Source organism: Condylura cristata, unplaced genomic scaffold, assembly GCF_000260355.1.
Source record: "Condylura cristata isolate star-nosed mole 26May11 unplaced genomic scaffold, ConCri1.0 scaffold00035, whole genome shotgun sequence".
NCBI lineage: Eukaryota > Metazoa > Chordata > Mammalia > Eulipotyphla > Talpidae > Condylura > Condylura cristata.
The window spans coordinates 390,226-414,155 of NW_004567136.1; the positions used below are offsets into that span (position 1 = coordinate 390,226).

Genomic DNA, 23,930 nt, shown 5'->3' on the forward strand with positions numbered 1-23,930 from the left:
CCCCCCCTTTTTTTTTCTTGGTATCTCTCTTCCAGATAGCTGGGTCTAATTCTAGGGTTTTACCAGGCTCTTTGGTGTCTGTTATATTGTAGACTGATGCTTCTGCACCTGCTTAGGTGACCAGCACTTCTGTCAAAGTGGGGAAATGGTAGTTACTGGGGAAGGAAGGTAGCAGAATGTTGCAACCTGCGAACTCCAATGGTTCATGTTACCTGCAGTGCAGCAGATACCTGAATGGTGTAGCACGAATTTGCAGTAAGCCCATCCCCTAGACCAACTCCTCAGCCAAGATGTCTTAAATAATTTTATGCCATCTTACTCCTCTGAGCTGTGGCTGAGCAATAATGGAGTAGCAGTATTTTTTGGTTTGTAACCATTTTCCTAATACATCAATATACTAGTGGAAAAAGATGTATCCATTCAGTGGCATTTTCTGAAATTAAAGCAATGAAGAAAAACTGTACTATCATAAAACATCTCTAAAAGAGACTAGTAGGTAAAAGAAAAAGCAGGTCACAGAACAGTATGTATAGCATAGTTGCAATCTTAGTGATAGTACATGTACATGTGTGCAAAGATGTTTAAAGAATGGACTGACAGAGTATCTATACCAAAATATTTGTATACTGAATACTAAATAAGGCAGAAAATTGGATGAACATAACACCTCTAACTTTTTTTCAAAACTAAATTCCAAAACTAGATTTATATTCACTTATATGCCCCTCTATTAATTTCTTTATATGAGTGGCAAAGTTACCTTTGATCTCAGTTTCTATTATATGAATAACCTCACACATTTAGATTTGCATGTTTTTCTCATTGTAGGATCTTGTGCATGAATGGGACACCAACTTGGCCCTCTTCTCCTACACTCTTGAGTCATGCATGAGATGTCAAAGAAATTGGCTTTATCTTGAACCAATCTTTAATTCATTAGAAATTCAAAGGTAAACCATTTAAGCTACTCCACATATAGATGAGAAAATTCATAGTGGGTAGTTTACTTTCTGTTATTCTTGAGAAACCCTTTCTCTAATGGCTATTCAACAACAGTCCTACTCTAGGCTTAGGAGTATGACCTGGGAGTCAGTGGTGCTGAAGCTTTGGTGCTGGGTGACTGGAGCATGCACACTTCTCAAGGTGTGGAGCTATACTCCTATATAGTTTTGGAAATGAGAAGTAAATAAAATTGTATTAGGTGTAGGACAATAATAATTAAAAAGTAACCTTTTTTCCTCTCTATAATTTCTTCTGTACCTGAACCTCCAAGGTTTGAATCAGGTTGGGAGCTAGTATGGGATGGAAGTGGGAATACAGGTGAGCAGAGAAAGGGAAAGAATTATACCACTGGGCATACTTCCTTCATTTAAGTATGACGGTAGTATGACGGTATCAAGTTACTCTATCAGTGAATTACCATGCCACACGTGGGTTTGACTTCTTTTTACCCAGGGGAGAAAATCATGATCATATTCTGTAAAGTGAAGTTTCCTTACCTTCACTGAACCTACTTTATTTTACCCTCTAAGATTAGGTAATCACTAGTAGAAATTGGATTTTCTTATGAAATCAAATCTGTAAGCTCTTCTCCTAAGCCAAAAGTCTTCTTTATAATTCTCTTTAGGTGAAATCACTGTTTCTTCTTTAAAGCCTGGATCAAATACTTTCTGTAAGACCCTCTCTCCAGATCCCATTTCCTCCTAGAATCTTAGTAGCCCTTTGTTTTGTTACATTTCCTAGTGCATAAATCACTTCTACATTATTTAATTATAACACACACACACATACTGCACTACAGCAATGTACCAAATTTCAAGTGCCTAGGTTTCCTTATTGTGAAATCGGGAATAATGATAGTGCCTAACCTGAGCTTTGTGCCAAATAAGAGAGTACATTTAAAGCACAGAGTTGGCACAGAGAAAGTACTTAATGCGTGTCAAATACTTTTTTTTTAAAGATTTATTTATTTATTCATACAGAACTGGGGTACAGGCCAGAGATGTGGAGGGTGAGAAGATTCACCAGAGACAGAACGGGGAGCAGAACAGGCAGATCAAAGAAGTACACTGCTGAGGGGCGCAGCGGGTGGGTCAGGAGAGGTCTGCTCACCATGTGGTCACCTCTGGGGCAGGCGGGGATCGAACTCATGTGGAAGTGGCTTTAGCTTCTTAGTGCTCTGTTTTAACCTGCTGAGCCACCAGGGAGGGCCCAACAAATACTTTTATGAGCACTATTATTACTTAATAAAATCAGTAAAAGTTGAAATAGAATATTTCAATCATTTTATAATTAAATTATTGGTTCCAAATATAATATATATACATTTAATTTTATAATAGTTTATAGTTTATTTTTACATATTTTTGTGCATTTTTCCATCTCAGTTGCAATCCCCTTTTCCATCACCAAATCACCCATGTGCCATCACCATAGAACATATATATATATATAGAGAGAGAGAGAGAGAGCATATATATCTTACACCTACACAAACTGTTGAATGTATAGCAAATTGGTTGTAGCATTTCCTATCATATCTATTACTTGTTCATAATAAACATTCAAAAGAGATCTCCAATGATTGATCATTTCATAATGTTTTGTAAATTGAACAATTTTCTGTGGCTAATACATTGATATTATAGATTTGGACTATAGTGCTTGCAAAATTACCTTTGATTTTCTTTCTAAAGGCAACTCCCATCAGAAACAGCTCTCTTCTCCAAAGTGATTTTCATGTGGCAGGAAATAATGCTAAGAATGCAAAACAAACTAAATGCTTTGAAAATAGCCACATCTACAAGAGTTCTTGAAACTCTGAAAAGTTGCAATAACAATCTTGAATATATAAAGAAACGTCTTGAGGTAAAACTGTAACAATCCTAAAGTGGAGAAAATTTAATTCTATAAAAATGTTATGTACCACACTGAAGAAACTAACTTGAGGACGATTGTCTTTATTAGCTGCTAACAATATTTCAAATTCTTACCATCTACAAAGTACTATCAAAAGGGAAAAGCAAATGGGTGGACCAATGTAACTGCACTACAGCAATGCACCAAATTTCAAGCACCGAGGTTTCCTTATCATGAAATCGGGAATAATGATAGTGCCTAGCCTGAGCTTCGTGCCAAACGAGACAAAGCATTTCAAGCACAGAGTTGGCACAAAGAAAGTAGTTAATGAGTGTTAAACCCTTTTATGAGCACCATAATTAACCTATTGTAAAGGAGAAATTGCAGATATAGGAGAGTAAGTAAAAAAAAAAAAAAACAAAACAAAGTAGAGGTTTAATTTAAAAGCAAAATAAAACTTAGCCTGCCGTAATGAACTGGGATCTATCCCCTGAATAGAAGGGAAAGAATTAAGACTAGTGGATGAAGCTAAATTGGAGGAGGAGAGGAAATGTGGGAATTGTCTGGCCAATAGAATGTGTGATGACCTGCTGAAGTGGGCACGCCACGGAAATGAAAGCAGAAGCTGGCAGCATGGAAAATCAACGCTGCTGACACCCAAACACTGTGTTTTATTAATACACAGCAGTAGAGCAATGTGTGTGTGTGCATAAGTGGGATTTTATTGTTTTTATTTATTCATTTATTTTTAGCAATTCAAGCATAGCTTTCATTGAGGGTGGATTTATTTTAACTGCTAACACTGTATACTCATATTGTACACTGTATACCTTGGCTTCTGTGTGTAATGGAAGCCCACATAAGGATTAAGTAATATCATAATTAAACTGAATGGCATTTCTTTTGGTTCTGAACAGGACTACCTTGAAATTAAAAGAATGGTTTTTCCACGATTTTACTTTCTTAGTAATGCTGAACTTCTCGATATTCTAGCTAATAGCAGAAATCCTGAATCTGTACAGGTAATATCACTAGTTTTTGCTCAGCAGTATTATTTCCCAATGAGGCAAGAACTTTATGATGTTCACTTTCATTTCTGGTCCTCAGCCTCATCTTATGAAATGTTTTGAAAATATAAGCCAATTATTGATATGGAAACAAGAAATTGGCCCACCCGTTGTCGTCATGTTCATCTCTGCTGAAGGAGAAGCCCTTGTGCTGCCAAAGTATGATATGTGTGTGATCGATGAAGTGTGAACATGTGTGATCGATGCAGTATTTATGACTGCATAAAACGTGATTATTTAAAAGTTGTGCTTGGAAGTATCTGACATCTCATAGAAGTTTGCAAAGCAAATGTTTTCTTCAAGATAATGTATTTATGCAGAATTTCTACCATCCCATTTTTAAAATTTATGTGTATATTTATTTAATCTTTAAATTTATGTGTGTATTTATTTAATCTGAATGTTAACAAGGTTTTATTATACAAGCATAGACAAGAAGAAAATTTGCTATTTTCTTGGGGTCATTGTTACTATTCCCACCGCTGCTTACACTGACCTCTGGTTTTATTAAAACTGGTTCCCAGGCAATTATTTTAAACAAGGCCCTTTTAGTGCAAGGACTTGTCTGTCCTTAACACATGCATGGCTTCTGACTTCTGATGCTAATGATTTAAGCAACTTTGGCGCTAGAACCGAAGCTGACACTGATGTGTAATTGCCGTTTGAAAGGTCCATTGTGGTATGAAAAAATACTTAGTAATATCATTTATCTACTTTGTAGTTTGACATTTTACTGAAACCTCTTAATTTTGTAAATTCATGGTGCTCGTGTCAGAATCTCCTAAAGCTAGGTGATTTTTTTTTTGCATATTTTCCCCATCTTAAGATCTAGAAACACCAAGGATATAAAATCATTGTGCTTTGGCCCATGCAAATAATGAGTCTGTGAGCTTAGCGAGGGGAAGAAACACAAATAAAAATATAATTCCTCATTATGTTATTTTTGAAAAAAATTATAGGAAAATTCGTATAAGGAGTGCTGTGGAACAGTGGCTGGTAAACGTAGAGAAAAGCATGTTTGATGTTCTAAAAAAGTGAGTAAAAAAGTTAGCTACTGTATGCTATGTGAGAGATAGAGAATTCAACAAAAACTTTATGAATAAAAGCAGTAAAGGCATTTCATGGGACAGCAAACAAAAAGAAAACAAAGGCATTAAATGAAAGCACTTTAATAGATGAAATTTATTATATTTCTACACTATTGCTCTGAACTCTATAAAGCTATTATCAATATATTTCTTCTCAATAGCAATGACAGAAAAGAAAATGATACTACTAATAATAGATACTGCTTGTTATTGTGGCAAAAGTAAGAAGAATCAATGTTCCATATTCCTTTTAAATATTCAAACTGTAAAAGATTCATTTTAAGTATTCAAGTGACAAGTTTGAATCCTGGTTTGCATCTCAGTGTGCCTTCACTGCTATGATTCAGCTTAGTACATGTAATCATACCATGATTTACTGGGGAAGCCCATTTTACAATTAATTAAATATGTGATGTAACTGGCAGTAATGGCGTGAGCAGGGAGGGTTGTGAACCACTAAGGTGCGATTCAAGAGAGCAGCATGCAGGCAGGTATTTGTTACAGTGTTTGTGTTTAGAGCTTCTGGCCCTTCATGAGCAGGGGCTGTTCCTTTGGGCAAATCCACTGGTGGCTTTTGCCAAACCTTGAGAAGGCATTACACACTCTCAGAGGCATTGAGTCCAGGCATCTCCAATTTGCTTAACTCCTGTATTTACATTGCTTTCAGAGGTATATAATTTACTACTTAATTTGGGGCATGCTCTCAGCATCCTTAGGCTCTATCTTTCCCTCATTTTCTGTTTGTCAATTTCCTCTGAGAAAGCAGTCATTTTCATTTTAAATTACAGAGTCTCTCCATTTCAGTTATACCCATTTCTTGATCATTCAGGATCATTGTGATATCAATACATATATCACAGATCAATTCTAAATTAACACTGGTCAGTTTATAAAGAAGTAGTTGAACTGTTAAAAGAAAATCTGGCATTAAGAATTTCTAAAACAGGTTATCAGTAATAAAATGTAAAGTCAAATATTGATCATTGTCACTATATAGACACCTAAAATGTCCATAGGGAAAACAAACATAGCATATCAAACAACATTCTCTTGGTCCAAATTAACTTTAGTCTTTAAAAAAAAAAGGCTACTTTTAATCAATCTTACTTTCTCCATTCTATTTAATTTTTAAAGATAAATGCTAAAATTTGCTGTTAAATTCTGATTCTAACATGTAAACTTATAGTAGAGATTATTTCAAATACTGATTTGTCATTGCAAGAATTAGCAATTCAAAGTTAGTATGTGTGCTCTTGTAATTTAAATATAGCTTTTCTATCCCAGAAACTCCATGATCTGATAGGAAAAGTGCACATGAAAAAGAAGAGTTTAAAGAATATGTATTATGCATGAATTAAGGCTCTAAGAACTTGCTTTGATTCTATCTAAATATCTAAGTAACCACAAAATAATCAGAGATCTAAAAGGACAATTCTATGATCTATGCTCAGTGATTCAATAACCATAGCCAATGGTTAGATATAAATAAATATTTTTATTTATAGATTTGTAAATCAAGGTATTGAAGACTGGAACAACCAAAATTTTTCTTTATTTGTGACATCACATATAGGACAAGTGGTGCTTATTGTGGTAAGTTACTGCTTTGACTTCAAGTATTTTATTTGTGGTTACCCTGACAAGAAAGCAGTACTTAGGAATAAATGACTTTGAGTTACTGCTATGTGTAACTTACTTTGAAATGCATAAAAAAATGGATGGAAAGATAAATGATATAGCAAATATAACAAAAGGTTAATTGTCAAATATAGGTTGTGGGTATATGGGTATTCATTTCATAATTCCTTCAGCTTTACATAGTTTATCTGCTTTTCATAACAAACTTGTTGAATGAAAATAATATTTTCCTAGAGATGTAACTATATTGCTTTACATTCACTTTCTATTGCTGTTCTTAATAAAATTATTGCAAACCTAGTTGCTTAAACAACACAGTTCTTACCTTAGAGTGCTGTAGGTTAGAAGTTCAATACCAGTCTCACTGGGCTAAAATCAACATGTTAACAGGATTTCATTCCTTTCTGGAGACTTCTAGCGGCCATTGATGTTAATTGACTTGTGGCCTTCTCCTATTCAATGCTAACAATGTTGCATCTCTCTGACTATCCTTCTGTAGTCATATACCCCTTTGCTCAAGACAGAAAAAGTTTTCCAACTTTAAGAATACATGTGATTACATGGGATCCACTCAGAATATTCTCTCCATCTCAAGGTCTTCATACATATGCACACAATCTCTTTTGCACTGTAGGGCAACATCCTCACTGTTCTTGAGGATTAGCACAAGAAATCTTTATAGGGAAGTTGTTATTTTTCATACCACATGTATATTTGCTAAAATGAGTTAAAATTGTTTGGAACTCAGAAGAGAAGAAAATTGAAGTGTGTGTGATATTAAGGAAGTCAAAACAGGCCATTCTTTTGAGAACTAGGAAGGTAGTGATTGAAGTAGCACTTGAAACCAGAAAGTAGTAACGTTTCCCCAGTAGAAAGTATGGACAAGAGGCCAAGTGAAGACTCCAAGAACATCAACATCAATAAGGGGCAGGCAAAGGGAGGGAAAGCTATAAAGAGGACTGAAAAAATATGGCCAGGAAAATAAAAAAACAGAAAACAAAATTGTAAATTGTCATGGAAAGGGAGGAGAGCTAGTTTGCATTTTTCTCTAGAAAAAGCAAGTGGACATCAATTTTAGTTTGTCTAAAGATATCTGAATGCTCCACTATTTCTGTTACTTAGGAAGAAAAGAAGGACACACCTCAGAGACTGGTGTGATAAAGAGCGCTGCTGCCATCTTACAATTATCAAGTATTTATAAAGAATACTGGACTCTGTGTTTCTCTGTTAAATTTCAAAATAACATCACATCTCTTTACTTTGCCGTGATCTACCACAATTTTCTGGATACAAACTATGATTAGCAAATCTTATTGATCCCTTTGTTGTCCACATGACAATAAATATTGATGATATACTCTCAGATCTTAAGCTAAAGTCGTCTTTAAGCTTTTGTTTACAAAGGAAACAATTATAATAAATAAATATGCACATTTTTATGGCTTTCTAGCTATTCAAATAATCAAATCTACTCTCCTAAGAAAAGAGCTTTCACAGTTCTCAAATCATGCTTAAATATTAGAAGCAATTCATATTTTGTTTCCAGAAATACTTTCTTTTAATTTATTGAGGTAGCACTAGTTTATAGCAGTGTACGTGTCATAGAGGAACAGAGGAATTACAGAACATATTCCAGGCATAATGCTCTGGGCTCAACTGAGGAGACAGTACTAATTTCACTCTCACATCTTTCTAGCATTTTTACTGTCATGAGGTTATGATTTAGGTCAGTGATGCTTGCTTAAGAAGACAAGATTTACAAAATATAAACATTGGCAATAAGTATATTCTCACTAACTAATGATGAAATCTCCCAAAGCATTAATGAAAATTCAGTCTCTAACGAAACACATACAATGTGTAATTTTTCTCTTTTACAGACACACACACATACACACATATTCATGCATACCTGCACACATACAATCTATGCTTCATGATAACATGTTTTAATGTATAAATATTGTTTCACCTATATTTATATCTGAATTTTTCAGAGCCAGATCATGTTCTTCAACGATTGTGTCAAAAGCTTTTTCAATTCTCATTCAAGAGAAGACTTGGAAAATGTCCATGCTGGTCTGATCTGCCGTATAGAAGAGATAGCAGCACTGGTGCTCCTGGATTCTAGTAACTCCCGGGCAAAAGCTGTAGTTGGAGCACTGCTCACTCTTTATGTTTACTGCAGGGATATAGTTAAAAATCTACTACTTAAAAATATCTTCAATGTGGAGGATTTTGAGTGGACAAGGTAGGTAGGTCTAAATTGTAACTACATAAAATAACTTCTACACTCCCATTTCTAGGAAAAGTCTCCTTAATTTTTGTCAATTACAAATTTTCTGTGATTTAGAGAAGTGTGGTGCAGTAATATACATCTGTAGAAGTGTGAACCTGTAATTCTAAATCATACAGAGTGATGTAAAACAATGCTACTCCAACAGCACCTACCCACCTAACTTAGCAAGAACACCTGCAGTTAAAGCAACTGCCCCTGAAGTTTTTAAATCACAGGATATTTAAGTTTTTATTTGTTTGTTTATTAAAAGTACTGGTGGATTAATCTCTATAAAATAAAACACCAATGAATATTTTACTCTATCAGATGGCAATTCTATCACTCCTTTCCTTTGATTGTAGTGTTTTGCTTTCTATTTCTTTAATCAAATAGCAATCATCTATTTGTCTTTTTAATACATACATTTCAACTTTTATTATGTTTCTACTTGTGAGAAAAAGGAAAAAAATTGGCCCATATAATAGGAACATTTAAAAATATTATTTTCAGACATTTGCAATATAAATGGGATGAAAAACAGAAGTTGTGCTACATAACTCAAGGAGGTGCCATGCTTACTTATGGCTATGAGTACTTGGGTTGTACCTCAAGATTGGTCATTACGCCTCTCACTGACAGATGCTGGCTGACTCTCACAGGAGCACTGTACTTGAATCTAGGAGGCTACCTCATTGGGCCATCTGGTACAGGAAAAACAGAGAGTGTTAGAGACCTAGCAAAAGTAAGTAGTTTCTATATCCAACATAGAAAGCCTCTTTCTTTAATGTTAAGATATTCCTAACACTTAACAAACACACTAACATATTGATTTATACGATTAATTAATTTTTGGATGTCTGTTGTGTACCGGGACATGCAGCTCAGTAAGCCAACATGTACTTTGTATTTTCTTGGAACACCACTGTACGTACTAACTGACATGTGAATGGCAGCTTTGTTCCTCTTCCCTACTCTTCTTGAAGGGGTAATTCATTTAGTTGGCGGCCCATACACAGACTGTTGACTAGTCTTTGTGAATAATAGCATGTGCAGGCCTGTGCAAATTTGTGTGTGTGTGTGTCTACTTGTGGGGAAATGAGAGAGAGAGAGAGAGACCTGAATTATATAAGTATATATGCATTTATACTATGCTGATTTGTGAATTTCTAAATTGGGTATATAATTCATCTCTAAATTGCAAATTTTCTTTTCAAAAGAGTATAAAGACATTTACTGCTCTGGAAGTTTTAACATTAGTATTTTGTGTCATAATTCATGACGTATTAAAATTTTTTTGTTTCCCAGTGTCTAGGCAAGTACTGTGTGATCTTCAATTGTTTTGAGAATTTGGATTATAAGGTAAAATTTAATTACATACACTTCGGAAAAAAATACTGTGCACATAGAAGATACAATTCATTGAGGATTGAGATAAAATGTATCTTGAACAGACATTTAATATTAATAGAAATATAATGCTATTCTTTTAAACTCAGATTTCAATTGTAAATAGAAACTTTTAAAGCATTATACATTATGATTTTAGTCAAACTACTTCTTAAGACAGTGGTTATCAAATTTTTATCCAAACAAAACCTGACATGGAACAAGAATATATAACACACATGTATATATATATATGAATATATATAAACAAACTGAAGAATACTGCTCTATGTATATAATATACATTTATTTTATAACTTCTAGCCCTATACTTTTATTTACTGAAAGTGTAATTATTAAGAACAATGAGACTATTATGACTAGCAGGGAATTTGATTTAGATTTTATATAGATGATTACAGTTTTATATCAGCCTTTTTTGTTTTGGTTGCATACTATCTAAGGCATATTGTTACCTGGCAAAGGGACTAAAAACTGTCATTGCATCAGAACCTCTTATCAGTTCTTGGTCCAGTCAGCCACCACCACAGATGCAACCAAAAGAGCTGTTAGTGCTGAAAAATAAAGCTGATTTATTCTCCAGCAGGGTACAGGGAGAGGGAGACCCAGAAGAACCCGAGGGTAGTGAGAGAGGGAGATGGCCCACTGACTCTGATGGAGGGAAGTGGAGCTGCTGTTCAGCACCTGGCCTCAACAGGATGGCGGCAGGTCCTGCTACCCATGCAGCAGGCTGGATGCTGCTGTTGCAGCAGCTGCACAGAGAAGGAGTGAGCTCACGTGTGTCACTTCCTTTTAAAAGCTGCCCACATGCCCTTCCAGCCGCATCCTTCCCAGGAGCCCCCTCCTTCATTAACACGGTCGTGGAGAGAGTTCTGAGCACTACCTGCCGCAGGCGTTGTCTCCAGTCTGGACAGTGACTAGATCTGGGCAGATTCCTATCCCTTGTCCTGGTGAGTGCAGTTTGTGCCCAGCGGAGGAGACCACACGCAAGTCACTGGCAGGACTCAGTGCCCTAGGGCATCTTGAGCAATTTCTTACCACATTCAGAAACAGTTATTAAAATTCACTGCCCCTCTGTAACTGTCACAGGGTTCAGCTTCAAAACATTCCAATATATTTTGTTCATGCTAAATATAAACCTTTCACATTTTTTGGCTATCATTTTACTTGCAGCCTAAAGCATATTACCTCTAAGATTCTGTATTTCCCAAGATTTTGTGTTTCCATTTCTGCTCATATTTAAAAAAATCAATATTCTGTTCTTAGGAGACTTTACAGTTTCTTGTCTCCTCCCTGGAAACTACCTTCCAGGGGGGCCCAGCAAGGCTAAGATTGGCATTAGGTGAGTGAAACCTAGTAAGATGAATAATAAGATGCCTCATTAAGATGAAAACCTAGTAAGATGAAAAATATTTTAAAACATCAAAATGAATGCCAAACCCTATGATAGACAAAATGCCAACATTTTAAAATAACTGATTCCTTCAACCAACTCCTTACCCTGGGCCTGAAGACCGTCTCTGGTCCCCTCTGCCTTGCGCCCACAGATGCTCAGCTGGATGGGTCAGTGTTTTTGTTTTGTCTTAATACAAATCAGTTCATTTCAATCCAGACGTTAAGTCTGTCACAGAAACCATCTTTTGCCCTTTGTTGGTCCTTGTTCAGTGAGCAGTATAGATTACCTGCAGCCCACTACTATCCCATAAGGGGTCTTGGCCTGACCAGGAAAAAAAGAGGATGGAGGGCTCTCCCTGGTGGCGCAACAAGTCAATGCACCACATTATGAAGCTCTCCAAAGCCCCGGCAGGACCAGTTTGATCCCCGGCCAGGGAGATGACCCACACAACGTGGCAGACAACTACTGACCCACCTGCTGCTCTCCTCAGCTGTGTGCTTTGTCAGTTGGCCTGTTCTGCTCCCTGTTCTGTCTCTGGTGAATACTTTCACCCACCACACCTCTGGCCTGTACCTCAGTTCTGTAAGCAAAAATAAATAAATAAAGAAAGAAAGAAAGAAAGAGGGTGGAGGCGATGCTGTGGAATGGAGGCCTCAGCCTGACTGTTGAGGATGTTGAGAGAGCCAGGCAGAGAGGCTGACTCTCCAGTCTAACCAGCAGCTGCCACAGCCTACAGAGTGCAGGTGCCGAGGACGGGCGAAAGAGTTTGCTCGGTCTGGAGGAAGTGGGAAGAACAGTCACAAGTTAACATCTTAGTACTAAGATTTTCACCTATTTAAAAATCACAGGCTTTTTTTTTTTTTTTAAAGATAATAGTACAATTCTTCTTCGGGCTGGTTCTGTCAGGAGCGTGGTGTTGTCTGGATGAATTCAGTCGAGTTGACATGGAAGTCCTCTCCGTGATGGCCTCACAGATTCTCACCATTAAAGCCGCAAAAGACAGTTACTCTGTCAGGTATTGAATGGCTATGTTTATACTTTTGTAATGGAAATTTGACTTATGTTTACTGTTAATTATTATTAAATATTTTTGCTGTAATAAGTGTTTTGTTTCTTTTCTTCTAAGCACAGAGTAGGAAGAAAGGACTTCTCTTATATCGCTCCTTTGCTTGGCAAATGACCTGAAAAATATGTATAACCAACTTTCAGTGCCAACTTAGAGGTGGCCACACTTACCCAAGCTGCACTGCTTCCTGACATAGTAGATATTTTAACTAATTATTTTAAAGTTAAACTTTCTTAGTGCCTTTTTTCTTATATTTCATTTGAAGAAACCAAAAGTTCTTTTTAATTAATTTTATGTCTTAAAAAAATGATACTGGGGCCCTCCCTGGTGGCGCAGCGGGTTAAAGCACAGCACTGAGAATCTAAAGCCGCTTCCACATGAGTTCGATTCCCGCCTGCCCCGGAGGTGACCACATGGCGTGGCAGACCTCTCCTGACCCGCCCACTGCTCCCCTCAGCAGTGTACTTCGTCGATCTGCCTGTTCTGCTCCCCACTCTGTCTCTGGTGAAGCCTCTCGCCGCCCCTGAGCCTCTGGCCTGTACCCCAGTTCTGTATATACAAATAAATAAATCTTTAAAAAAAAATGATACTGGTCACACACCCATTACTCTAAATTAATGACTTTTATTGAAAAGTCTTGTAACAATATTTGTATATTCGGGTGACTAATGTTTACTAATCCAAGGAAGACCATTTTTCTCCTCAGATAAGTTCAGAAACTCACATGATTTACTTTATGGGCATAATTTGATTTCTGGATTTAAACATTCTGTTATAGTCTATAAGAGTAAAACATTCTGTCTTTACTCAAGGATTTCGTTTAAAGTGCTGAAGATTTATATGTGGAAATAAGTGGGGGGATCATAGTCACCTACCTGTTACCAGTTCTTTATTGCCTCTCAGCCTCTGCAAAGATTTCTCAGTTATGTTCAGGAATCCTTGGTTTTGTTCCAGTTCTCCCTTTTCTGTTTTCACCACTGTATAGGAAATCGCCACAGAAATAGTTTCCATTCTCTCTAGTACTGAAGCAGACAACTTGACACTGATGTCCAGGCCCAGGGTACTTCTCTTTCACGTGTTCTCAAATTTTTTAATTAGGTGCTAGTGAGTGGGCTTTGTTCGTGTGAGCAGCCACGTGTATGCTCTAGCCATTCTGTGTTCTCCTGTGTCATCCCGCAGAGCTCTGTGCTCTAAGTGTTTCCTTAGCTTCCTTTTCCTGTGTAAGTTCATTTGTTCAAGAGGGTCCCCTCCAACCCATGTCCCACAAAACTCTTCAGACATCTAAAAAAAATAAATCTGAATTCCAACAAGCTTTACAGTTTTGGTTCAAGGTGAGCCTCTTCTTTCTCCCTTACCATTATTTTTTCCTACATGCTTTGCTTGGATTTAAATGTAACCCAGCCTTAGAAAAACGCCTATCCTTGTAATTTTAACATACTTTGGTCTAGAGAAAACAGTTTCCTTAATGATGAATACTTCAATGTCTTGTAGGTTTGTCATGGAAGGAAAAGAAGTTTCTATCAATATGTCTTGTGCATTATTTATCACTGTGAATCCTGGGTAAGTCCATTAATGTGTGGGAGGAGTGAACACAGGGAAAAATCCATTTTCTTAAAATCTTATCCAGTTGAAGTTGGTCTGACATTATATATTTATCCATGACCCTCCACTACATGTACCATGTAGAAACTACGACAACTCTGCCTTCATCCATATGGATTATCTCACGTTCAACTTTTGACCAAGAGACATTTTCATTTTGTGAACAGCCAGAGAGAAATGAAATGGTTAGCAGTTAGTAAAAGAGGGTGCAGGCAGAAAAAGTGATGAGAATGGTAAGAGAAATAACAATATGTTGGGTCTGGTGAGTGCAGACTGGGCAGACGCAACAATGTCGGATGGTTGCAGGGGGATGGTCCTGGGGATGGAGGAATTGATGTAACCTGAACTGTGGGAGGAGGCACAGGAAGAAAAGATTATAAGCAAAGAAGCTCTGTGTGATGAAAAGTGCAAAAGAAGCCCTCTTGTAGATTTGTTTTTAGTTGAAGGAGACATAGAAAGTCAGAAGAATTATTGGGCTTATATTTATTTGGTGGTTATATTTGGTGGTTCCTTATTTGAAAGACTGAAAAGTGGTGTTTCCTGTCTCTTTGTTTTTCTTGTCCTCTTAAGATACAAAGGTGGAGTAGAACTCCCAGCTAATTTAAAATCTCTATTTCGTCCAGTGGCAATGATGGCTCCCCATTATGAAGTGATTGTTGAAATATTACTGTTGTCATTTGGTTTTAAGTCAGCAAGCTCACTCTCTGGAAAGCTAGTTAACCTTTTTGAATTAGCTGACAAACAGCTCTCACAAGAGGTAATGAACTGCTTTTCTCAAAGATGATTATGTGAAACGTTGTAAGTAAGACTTGCCTAATATTTTGGAAATGAGCTGGGTTAAAAAATGGAGCTAGAATTCCTGTCAGCCTATCACATCTATTTACTAACTTGTATAAACAAGAATATGTAAAAGCAGTCAAGGTTCTCTACAAATTGGAGAGAGGAATCAAGGATCTGTTAAACTTTTTCCCTACAAGGAAGTTAACATATTTAGAGCAGTGGTTCTCATGTTTTACTGTGCATCAAAGAAATGTGGAGGTCTTAAGATAAATTGTTGCCCACATGGCCAAATTTTTAATTGTCTGTGATGGAACTTGAGAATTTGCATTTCTAACAGATTCTCAAGTGTTCCAGATGCCACTGATCTGAGTATTATACTTGGAACATTTTTATTCTAGGGTTTGCCAACTTAACAACTATTTGTTTATAACCCTAAATGTTTTGGACAGCCAACCACATAATCCCCAAAGTGCTTCTCTTTTCAATATTTTTTCAATTCTGTCCATTTCAGAGAATACTTATTCAGATAATGACAGTTTATTTGAACACCTTTCTTGTGACTCTTTCTTTTAAATAGGAGACTTTCATGAGTACTGGTTTGAGAGAGAAGTGAAAGCATCAGAGGTAGAATTGAGGATTTCTTAGACTCATATCTCTGTTTCTCTTGATAACGTATTTAGTGATTTAACTGTATACCATATATATATATATTTCAAATGGTTCCATAGTTCCTTAAGAAACTTAGTAAATGAAATATTTTTATGTTGATAGGATCATTATCATTTTGGCTTGAGGTCTCTGAAGACAATTCTAAAAATGGCTGGAAAGAAGATACTGAAGTTTAAATGGTCAGTTGAGTTTTGAATTCAGTATTAAGCCAAAAGCGGTTATCTAACACTAGGAAAATGATTTTTAAAATTTTAATTAATGATGGCAAGATAAAATAGGAAGATACCAGAATGTCCAAGTAAAATATAGCAAATATGGCAGAGGTTATTAAGAACATAAAAGAAGAGTAAGGAAATAATTCACAAAATCCCTGGGTACCTTTCCCCAATAGATCTATTCCTTAAAAAATGTGATTTAGCTTTACAAGATATACTGGAATTAAAGACCCATGTGGATGAGCAGCAACTTAATAAGAAATGTGAAACCTATAAGAATATATGGATATGAGAAATGTGTAAAGTGCATATGCACAGAATGTTAATATGTCTGAAAGACACACATGGAAATATAAATAAGTGAAATAATAAATCGTGTGCTTACTACAATACCTTAAAAGATTTAACATTTTAATGGTTTAAATACTAAATAGCATTATTTTTTAAATGTTTTTATCGATATGCTAGCTTATCCTAAAGTTCACACAGAAAAATCAGCTATTAGACTAGTATGAAAAATATTGAAAACAAGCACAAAGGAAGAGAAATGTTCCAGTATTAAGACATATTATCAACCTTTAGTAGACATAAAGCTTAATAATGAAATCGTTATGACACTGGCTTATGAGTAGGAAGGCAAACCTTTGGAATAAGATAGAAAGTCCAGAAATAGGATGATATGCATTGGGTATCTAGTTACCATAAATTAGGAAGGCAAGAACAGATTTTTTAATTAATGTGTTGGGAAAACTAAACAAGCAAAGTATTATTAGGTTTAGTAAAATAAGTCATAAGGAGAAGGAAAAATAGATTATTATATCATTTGTGTGGTACATGGAGAAAATGAATGATGAATTAAATTTACAAAATCATAATAGTGGTTGCAAAAAAGAAGTTTAAAATCTGAAATTTCATTGAATCTTAGTTCAGACACTTACAAACTATATGACATTGGGCTTGTCATTTATTTTTCCTGAATATCACTCTCCCTACTTCTGAGGCTATTGAAAAGATTAATGAAAGGCTTAAAGAATTAAGCAAAATTCCTAATTCAAAAGTACTCAGACACATACACACACACAAAATCATGTTGGTCATTAACTATGGTCAGTTACCAAAACAGCGGGGATAGTGAACATCTCTAGTGCCAGCATCAGTAGTATTGGCACATCAGGCACGGCTTTGTGGACCCAGGCTGGAGCAATCATGGCTCCACAGGACCAGTTCTGTGGCCCTTGTTCCCAGCTTCCTAGCCTGAAAGCCTAGGTGTCCGGCCTTCCTAGAGAGTTCAATAAACTTACATTTCATTTGGAACCAGCCCAATCGGTTTCTATTATTTGCAGCTGTAAGGCATTGTGGGTGCAGCGCCCCTTCCCGAATCAGTGGCTGGGGCATGGTATGACCCTGACTGTTCTAGGTCAGTCAGGGCTACACGTAGAGGTGGGGACCAGGTTAACCTTATCCAACCACGTTGCTGCCTTGCAGGGAAGGAGAGTAGAGATGCATGTAGGGATAGCCACCTCTAAAAATGAATGTTAATGATCTTTAATGTTCCACATATTATAGTATATTTGCTAATTTGTTTGTTTTCTTGTCCCATTAAAGTAACATCAGTGACAATCTTTCGGAAACAGAGGAAGCAATGATCATTATTGATGTTCTGAGAGAGGCTATTTTGCCAAAATTTCTTCCTGAAGATGTTCCACTTTTCAAAAAAATTATAGCAGATATCTTTCATGAAAGGACAGTTTCAAAAGTAAATTTAATCACCTTGGAGGTAACGAGGACTTTGAAAACCATCACAAATGATTTAGATGTGGGATGTCAATTAAGAAGCTAAATGTAGATTAAAGATAAGAAAGTTCTTCCTGAAATACTCATCATATATTTAATTTGGGGGATGAGACACTTAGAGATACATTTCCTTCACAGTGCATTACAGCTGACTGGAAAGAGTAAAGCTATGTACCTTTAGGAAAAGGAAGCTATAACATATTTTTTTCCCTGAGTTTATTCAGTTTTCAATGGGGAATAGTCATGTCTACTTCTCCAACTTTAAAATAGTACTTTGAGATCAGAGTTAGGACAAAGACTATAAAACGTAAATAACTTGTTATCATATAAAGCTATAAAACTTCCTCTAAGCACTGCTTTAGTTATAAATTCAGTGTTTTCATACAAGATTACTCTTTTCCAGAATACCATAGCTAGCACTTCCTTTAGTCCTAAGTATACTGTTAAACTGAGTTTTTCATATTTTTAATTTCTTGGTAGGGGGCCTTTCATTTTTTAATTGTTACTAATCTCTAGTTTTGCATTATTATCAAAGGGCATTATCTTTACTCTTAAAAATGTAATTGAGGGGCCCTCTCTGGTGGCACAGTGGGTTAAAGCAAAGCACTAAGGAACTAAAGCCACTTCAGCATGAGTTCGATCCCCGCCCTGGAGGTGACCCACATGGTGTGGCAGACCTCGCCTGACCCGCCCGCTGCTCCATCAGTTGGCCAGTTGTACTCCCCACTCTGTCTCTGGTGAATCCTCTCACGATGCCCCAGTTCTGTGTGCATGAATAAATAAATCATTTTTTAAAAAAATGTAATTTGGCCCTCCCTGGTGGCGCAGTGGGTTAAAGCACTGCACTGAGAAGCTAAAGCCACTTCCGCATGAGTTCGATTCCCGCCTGCCCCAGAGGTGACCACATGGCGCGGCAGACCTCTCCTGACCCACCCGCTGCTCAGCAGTGTACTTCGTTGATCTGCCTGTTCTGCTCCCCACTCTGTCTCTGGTGAAGCCTCTCACCGCCCCTGAGCCTCTGGCCTGTACCTCAGTTCTGTATGTACAAATAAATAAATCTTAAAAAAAAAGTAATTTAGATTTTTATGGCCTGTCTTAAAGTAATATTTATCAATATTTCATATACACATGATAAAATGTTTTGTCAACTACAGATTTAAGGTACAGAGTTCCATTTGTGTCCATTTGATATGACTCTTTCAAGAAAATTAACCTTTGTTTAGTGGAGCATAGTGTGCATATGGTGAGCCACAGTTCAACAAAAGACCCCAAGAGAAATGGAGGGACTGTGAGTCACAGAGCCTAGAAGAAGCACACTCTGCATGCCTTGAGGTGCCACGTGGGGAGGTCAAATCCGGGTGTAGACAGAGAACATGAATACGCCAGATTAGGGACACATGCCTTTATTAGGGCCTGTGGGTGGAGTCCTTTGGGACTCCCCAGCTAAGACTAAATGGGTCAATTCAAACCAAAAAGAGCAAAGTTTTGGTAAGCAGTTGATGTTTGAAAGGTGGTTATTAAATCCCTGGTATTATTGTGTTGTTGTCAGTATCTTTAGTTGTATTAATAATTGCTGTATGTCAATTTTCCATCATTTGATTATTTTCCATCATTTGATGCATATGTAAGTATTGTATCTTCTTTTTGTATTAGGCCCTTCATCCTCATATAATATCCATTTCTATTCTTATTATTTATTTTAATTAGGCATCTGTATAATGTAATAAATGTGTCAGTTGGCCTTCCTAGCCTTTTTGATTGTTATTTGCTTGTAGCTCTGTCTTGAATGCTTTAAAGCTGTGCTTTGTTGGTACGTTGCATTTTCTGTAAAAAGCAGAAGGTGAGCTTTCTTTTGGAAGTGCTGTATGGATTGTTTTTTAAAGGGAAAGTAATAATAGTTCTCATCATTGTCAGGTTGTGGACTAAAAAATTAAGAACAGTCTTGAAGTGCAGTATTTGGAACCTAGTTAAGGAACATTTGTAGGACTGTATGTTGAGTTTAATTTGCAATGCATTTTAGATTAATACATTTATTTTCTTTTAGAAAGTAATAGATATTGCAACCCAACAATTGGGCTTACAACAATGGCCAGCTCAGAAGGAGAAAATCATGCAGTTTTATGATCAACTTCAGGTAAGTAAAGAATGGTGTGTTAACATTTCTTTGCTTTCCTGTGTTTTAATAGACTGACGAAAGAAGCAAAACAATAATAATGAATGACAACTATTATAATTTTCTTTAAATTAAAGGAGTGTATAACTAACTCTTTAGGGTTTCTTACTTGACCCTGGCTTAACTTTCAACAGATTAATCTTACTCACTTACTCCCTCTTAATGCATAATTGTAAGTAAGAGAAGTCCTATAAATGTTGTATAAAATATTCTGCATTTCATTGCTACACCTTTTTTGACTTTTCCTGCTCTCCATGAATGAAACATTTGGGAAACTATCAAACTATGCATTTCTCTGATTAGTAGTAAAATTGCAGGTGCTTTTAAATGTGTACTAGCCATGTGAGTTTCCCATGAATTGCCACATTGTGTAACTTACTCATTTTCAATTGGGTTATTTGTTTTTTTCATAGTAAGTATGTAGAATTTTCATTGTGCACTTTTATACCATATTTCTTATTGTGTATATGCATTGTAAATACATTCTCTGCCTTGGATTTTTAGAAATAGCATGGTGTTCAATTATGCAGGAACCATTGTTAATACAGGAAAACCTATTCACCTTTTTCATGGTTGTGTGTGTTTTTTTTTTTTAAAGATTTATTTATTTATACCGAACTGGGGTACGGGCCAGAGATGCGGAGGGTGAGAGGCTTCACCAGAGACAGAGTGGGGAGTAGAACAGGCAGGTCGACGAAGTACACTGCTGAGGGGAGCAGCGGGCAGGTCAGGAGAGGTCTGCCACGCCATGTGGTCACCTCCAGGGCAGGCGGGGATCGAACTCATGCGGAAGTGGCTTAAGCTTCTTAGTGCTGGGCTTTAACCCGCTGCGCCACCAGGGAGGGCCCTCATGGTTGTGTTTTAATGTTGGAAATTTTTTCTATCCTATCTCAAAGATATTTTTAAATTAAAAAAACCTTTAGATATTTGAATTTTTCCACTTTTGAAAAATCTGAATGTTATATTTCTTTAAAACTTCCAGTAGCTTAATATACCTAATATGCCAAAGTCTAATTTTCATGTAGCATGTCTGGTGCCTCATCGTGATTTTCCATCTTTGCTATTTTTATTATTTTCTTGTATAATCAACTGTTGAGTAATTCAGATAGCTTGATCAGCAGAACCCCAAATTAGAAATCTTCCAGTCTTGTAAAGGTACTACCAGCAAACTTTTCCAGCCTTTGTTCAAGAAGAAGACATTTTATTAAATTCCAACTGTATTCTAGAAAATAAATTAGTCTTGATAGCCATTATCTCTGTCCTCTCAAATTGTTTGCTAAATAAGCATTCTTAAAAAGACAGTTCTAAAGAAAGCGTTTCCTGCCTCTGCTCAGAGGTTCTGTGTAAATGGCAGTGATATTGAAAGAGTTCATCCCAACAACATTTATGCCTTATTTTTAACCTTGGCTCCTGATGAATTTCCACAGTAGTAAGCCCCCTATTGACTACTCTGATTAATCTGACAGGTCCTGGAACCAAATCCATTTGGTTCCATAGGCCCTGGCCATTTTAACATTAACTTAAATACAGCATCAAAAGTATAATGTTTGAATGATAACTTGAAAGAGTTCATAAATATAGTTCATAGTTTTAGACATACTTGTAAGTAAGAGCCTGCAGGTTTCAGTTTTCTGGAACCATCAGTAAACTAGAACAAAACCATAAAAATCCATTTTTTTTTTTTTTTAGAATTATGTTGGTGTGATGTTAGTGGGCCCAACAGGTGGAGGAAAGACAACAGTCAGAAGAATTTTAGAAAAAGCATTAATATACTTACCAGTTGTCGATTTCTTGTCATTTGAACATCTACAAAGTGATTCACAGGTAACTTCTGCAAAATAAAATATTTCTCGATTCCATATTTATTATTAATTTCCCACCAATTCCTACCGTTATGTCTCTCTGGTCTATTTTATGTCTCTACCCATAATCGCTCATCTTCAGCTTCTGAGGGGCTGTAATCTTTTTGCTGCACAAGAAGTGCTGCCATTTTTCCTGCCAGAAATCTGAGACAGACCTGACCAGACAGCAGTTCTTCAGCCAGCACAAAGCTTGTTAAAATGTTGCAAATAAAAACTATCCCTTACATTTATCTTCAATTCTCCTTCCAGATCACTACATCTCAGGTCATATGTGTGTTCTTGGGTGAGGCACATGGATTCCCCCCATTTTTAAAAACAACAGCATTTACAATATTTAACAGTTTTAAGAAATAATCATTTGACTGTTACGGCTAATTTTACTCAATAAGTTCATTTTTTCTGTTCCTTTCAAATTGCTACCCTTATTAGAATCTTTCTTTGTGGTAAAAGATCACTCCTAAAAGTCCTTTGGTAATAACAATGCACAAAAAAAATCAAGTAGTTGTACTATCGAAACTACAATGGATTTTTCTCAGGTTACAGGAAGAAAAGGAAAAGTAGATGTTTGTGTTTTAAATCCAAAGTGTATCAGTCTTAATGAATTATATGGATACTTGGAGTCTAATACTATGCAATGGACTGATGGATTATTGTCAGCAACAGTTCGAAATTATGTGCATTCGAACACTGAAAAATTCTCAAAGAAACACTTTCTCCTAGGGCTACACAAATCTAATGTAAGTTTAGGGTGGAATGAGTATTTTTATTTGATTATTGGGGATTGTCTTATTGTTTATCTAAATATTGTTATTAGAGAATTATTACTTATCCACATAAAAATAAATTTAAAATAGGGTCAATTTGAAAAAAAAAAGAAAAATGACAAGGTATAAAAAAGCCAGAAAATATATCATTTTTAAAAAATGGTCCATAAATGATAGAATGAAGCTAAGGAATAGTTGCGTAGAGGCATACAGAGTGGATTATCTGTAAGTGGAGGATGACCTAGTGATTCTGGCATCACCAGTTTACCTTACAAATAATGGGGTATGAAACACTTCAATAATAGTGGACGAAATGTTTGACATTAAATTTATCAACTAATAAATATGAATAGAAAAAATTCACTTGGAAATTTGTGTTTATGGTTAGTAATGAGTAGAGATTACTAGTACATTTCATTAACTAAAGTATACTAACAGAAAGATGATATTTTGAACCAAACATACTAGAAAAGTTTTTCTAATGATATTCCTTAATCACAAGGCTGTGAAATAGAAGTTCATGTATATCTTGGAAAAACTTAAGGGCTGCATATTGAAATTATAATGATATTTCTTTTAACTTAAATATCTACTCTAATAACTTATTCTAAGGAAAAAAAATTTGATTAGGTTGTGGCTACTTTTGATATTGACTTGAGAATGTTTTCTGTATTAAACAGTAATTATTTTTAAACATTGCCATACTTATTTTCTGCAGTCCATGAAAATAATCTTATTAATACATTCTTTTGTATATTCTAGTTTTTCAGTTACAGCTTTCCCTATTCTCAGATTATTCTGGTAATATCATAGGTTACTTAACTGTAAACAAAATAAACACCTTTAAATTTTAGATTTCTGTAATTTATTTTGGTATAAATGAATTTTTTCTCAGATGGAATATTGTTCTGACACAATGGAAAATTAATCACTTTTCCACCATAAAATGATTACAAATGCAATATTTATGTAGGCATTTCTACACTCTTTTTTCTGCCTCCCTATTTAAATAACAAAATAATACAATTTTAATTACTATAGCTTTATAATATATTTTAATATCCAGAAGAGCTAGTTTCTTTTCACTAGTGTTCTCTTTTAGAATTTTGTTTGTAGCTATTTTGTCATTTCTTCTTTGAAGTAAAGAAAAAAAAACATTTTAAAGTTCTCAAATAACAGGATATTTATGTTGCTGACATTATGTTCACTAATTTTATTTCTCAGGTCATTCGCTTTTCTGAATTTTGTTGTATGTCAGTTTTTCTCTTTTCT

At 35.8% G+C, this 23,930-nt stretch overlaps 1 protein-coding gene across 1 annotated transcript in view; it reads left to right on the forward strand.

Moving 5' to 3' along the window:
• The window catches only part of DNAH14 (dynein, axonemal, heavy chain 14), a 127,515-nt gene that overhangs the window by 33,838 nt on the left and 69,747 nt on the right, over positions 1–23,930 (forward strand). Inside the window, exons 22-37 of the mRNA XM_004692941.1 lie at positions 829–950; positions 2,697–2,868; positions 3,777–3,881; positions 3,967–4,085; positions 4,886–4,960; positions 8,646–8,903; positions 9,441–9,672; positions 10,236–10,289; positions 12,603–12,748; positions 14,291–14,359; positions 14,972–15,158; positions 15,953–16,029; positions 17,680–17,842; positions 19,904–19,993; positions 21,722–21,856; positions 22,431–22,631. Of these exons, the coding sequence (XP_004692998.1) occupies positions 829–950; positions 2,697–2,868; positions 3,777–3,881; positions 3,967–4,085; positions 4,886–4,960; positions 8,646–8,903; positions 9,441–9,672; positions 10,236–10,289; positions 12,603–12,748; positions 14,291–14,359; positions 14,972–15,158; positions 15,953–16,029; positions 17,680–17,842; positions 19,904–19,993; positions 21,722–21,856; positions 22,431–22,631 (2,205 nt within the window). The remainder of the gene's footprint in view (positions 1–828; positions 951–2,696; positions 2,869–3,776; positions 3,882–3,966; positions 4,086–4,885; positions 4,961–8,645; positions 8,904–9,440; positions 9,673–10,235; positions 10,290–12,602; positions 12,749–14,290; positions 14,360–14,971; positions 15,159–15,952; positions 16,030–17,679; positions 17,843–19,903; positions 19,994–21,721; positions 21,857–22,430; positions 22,632–23,930) is intronic.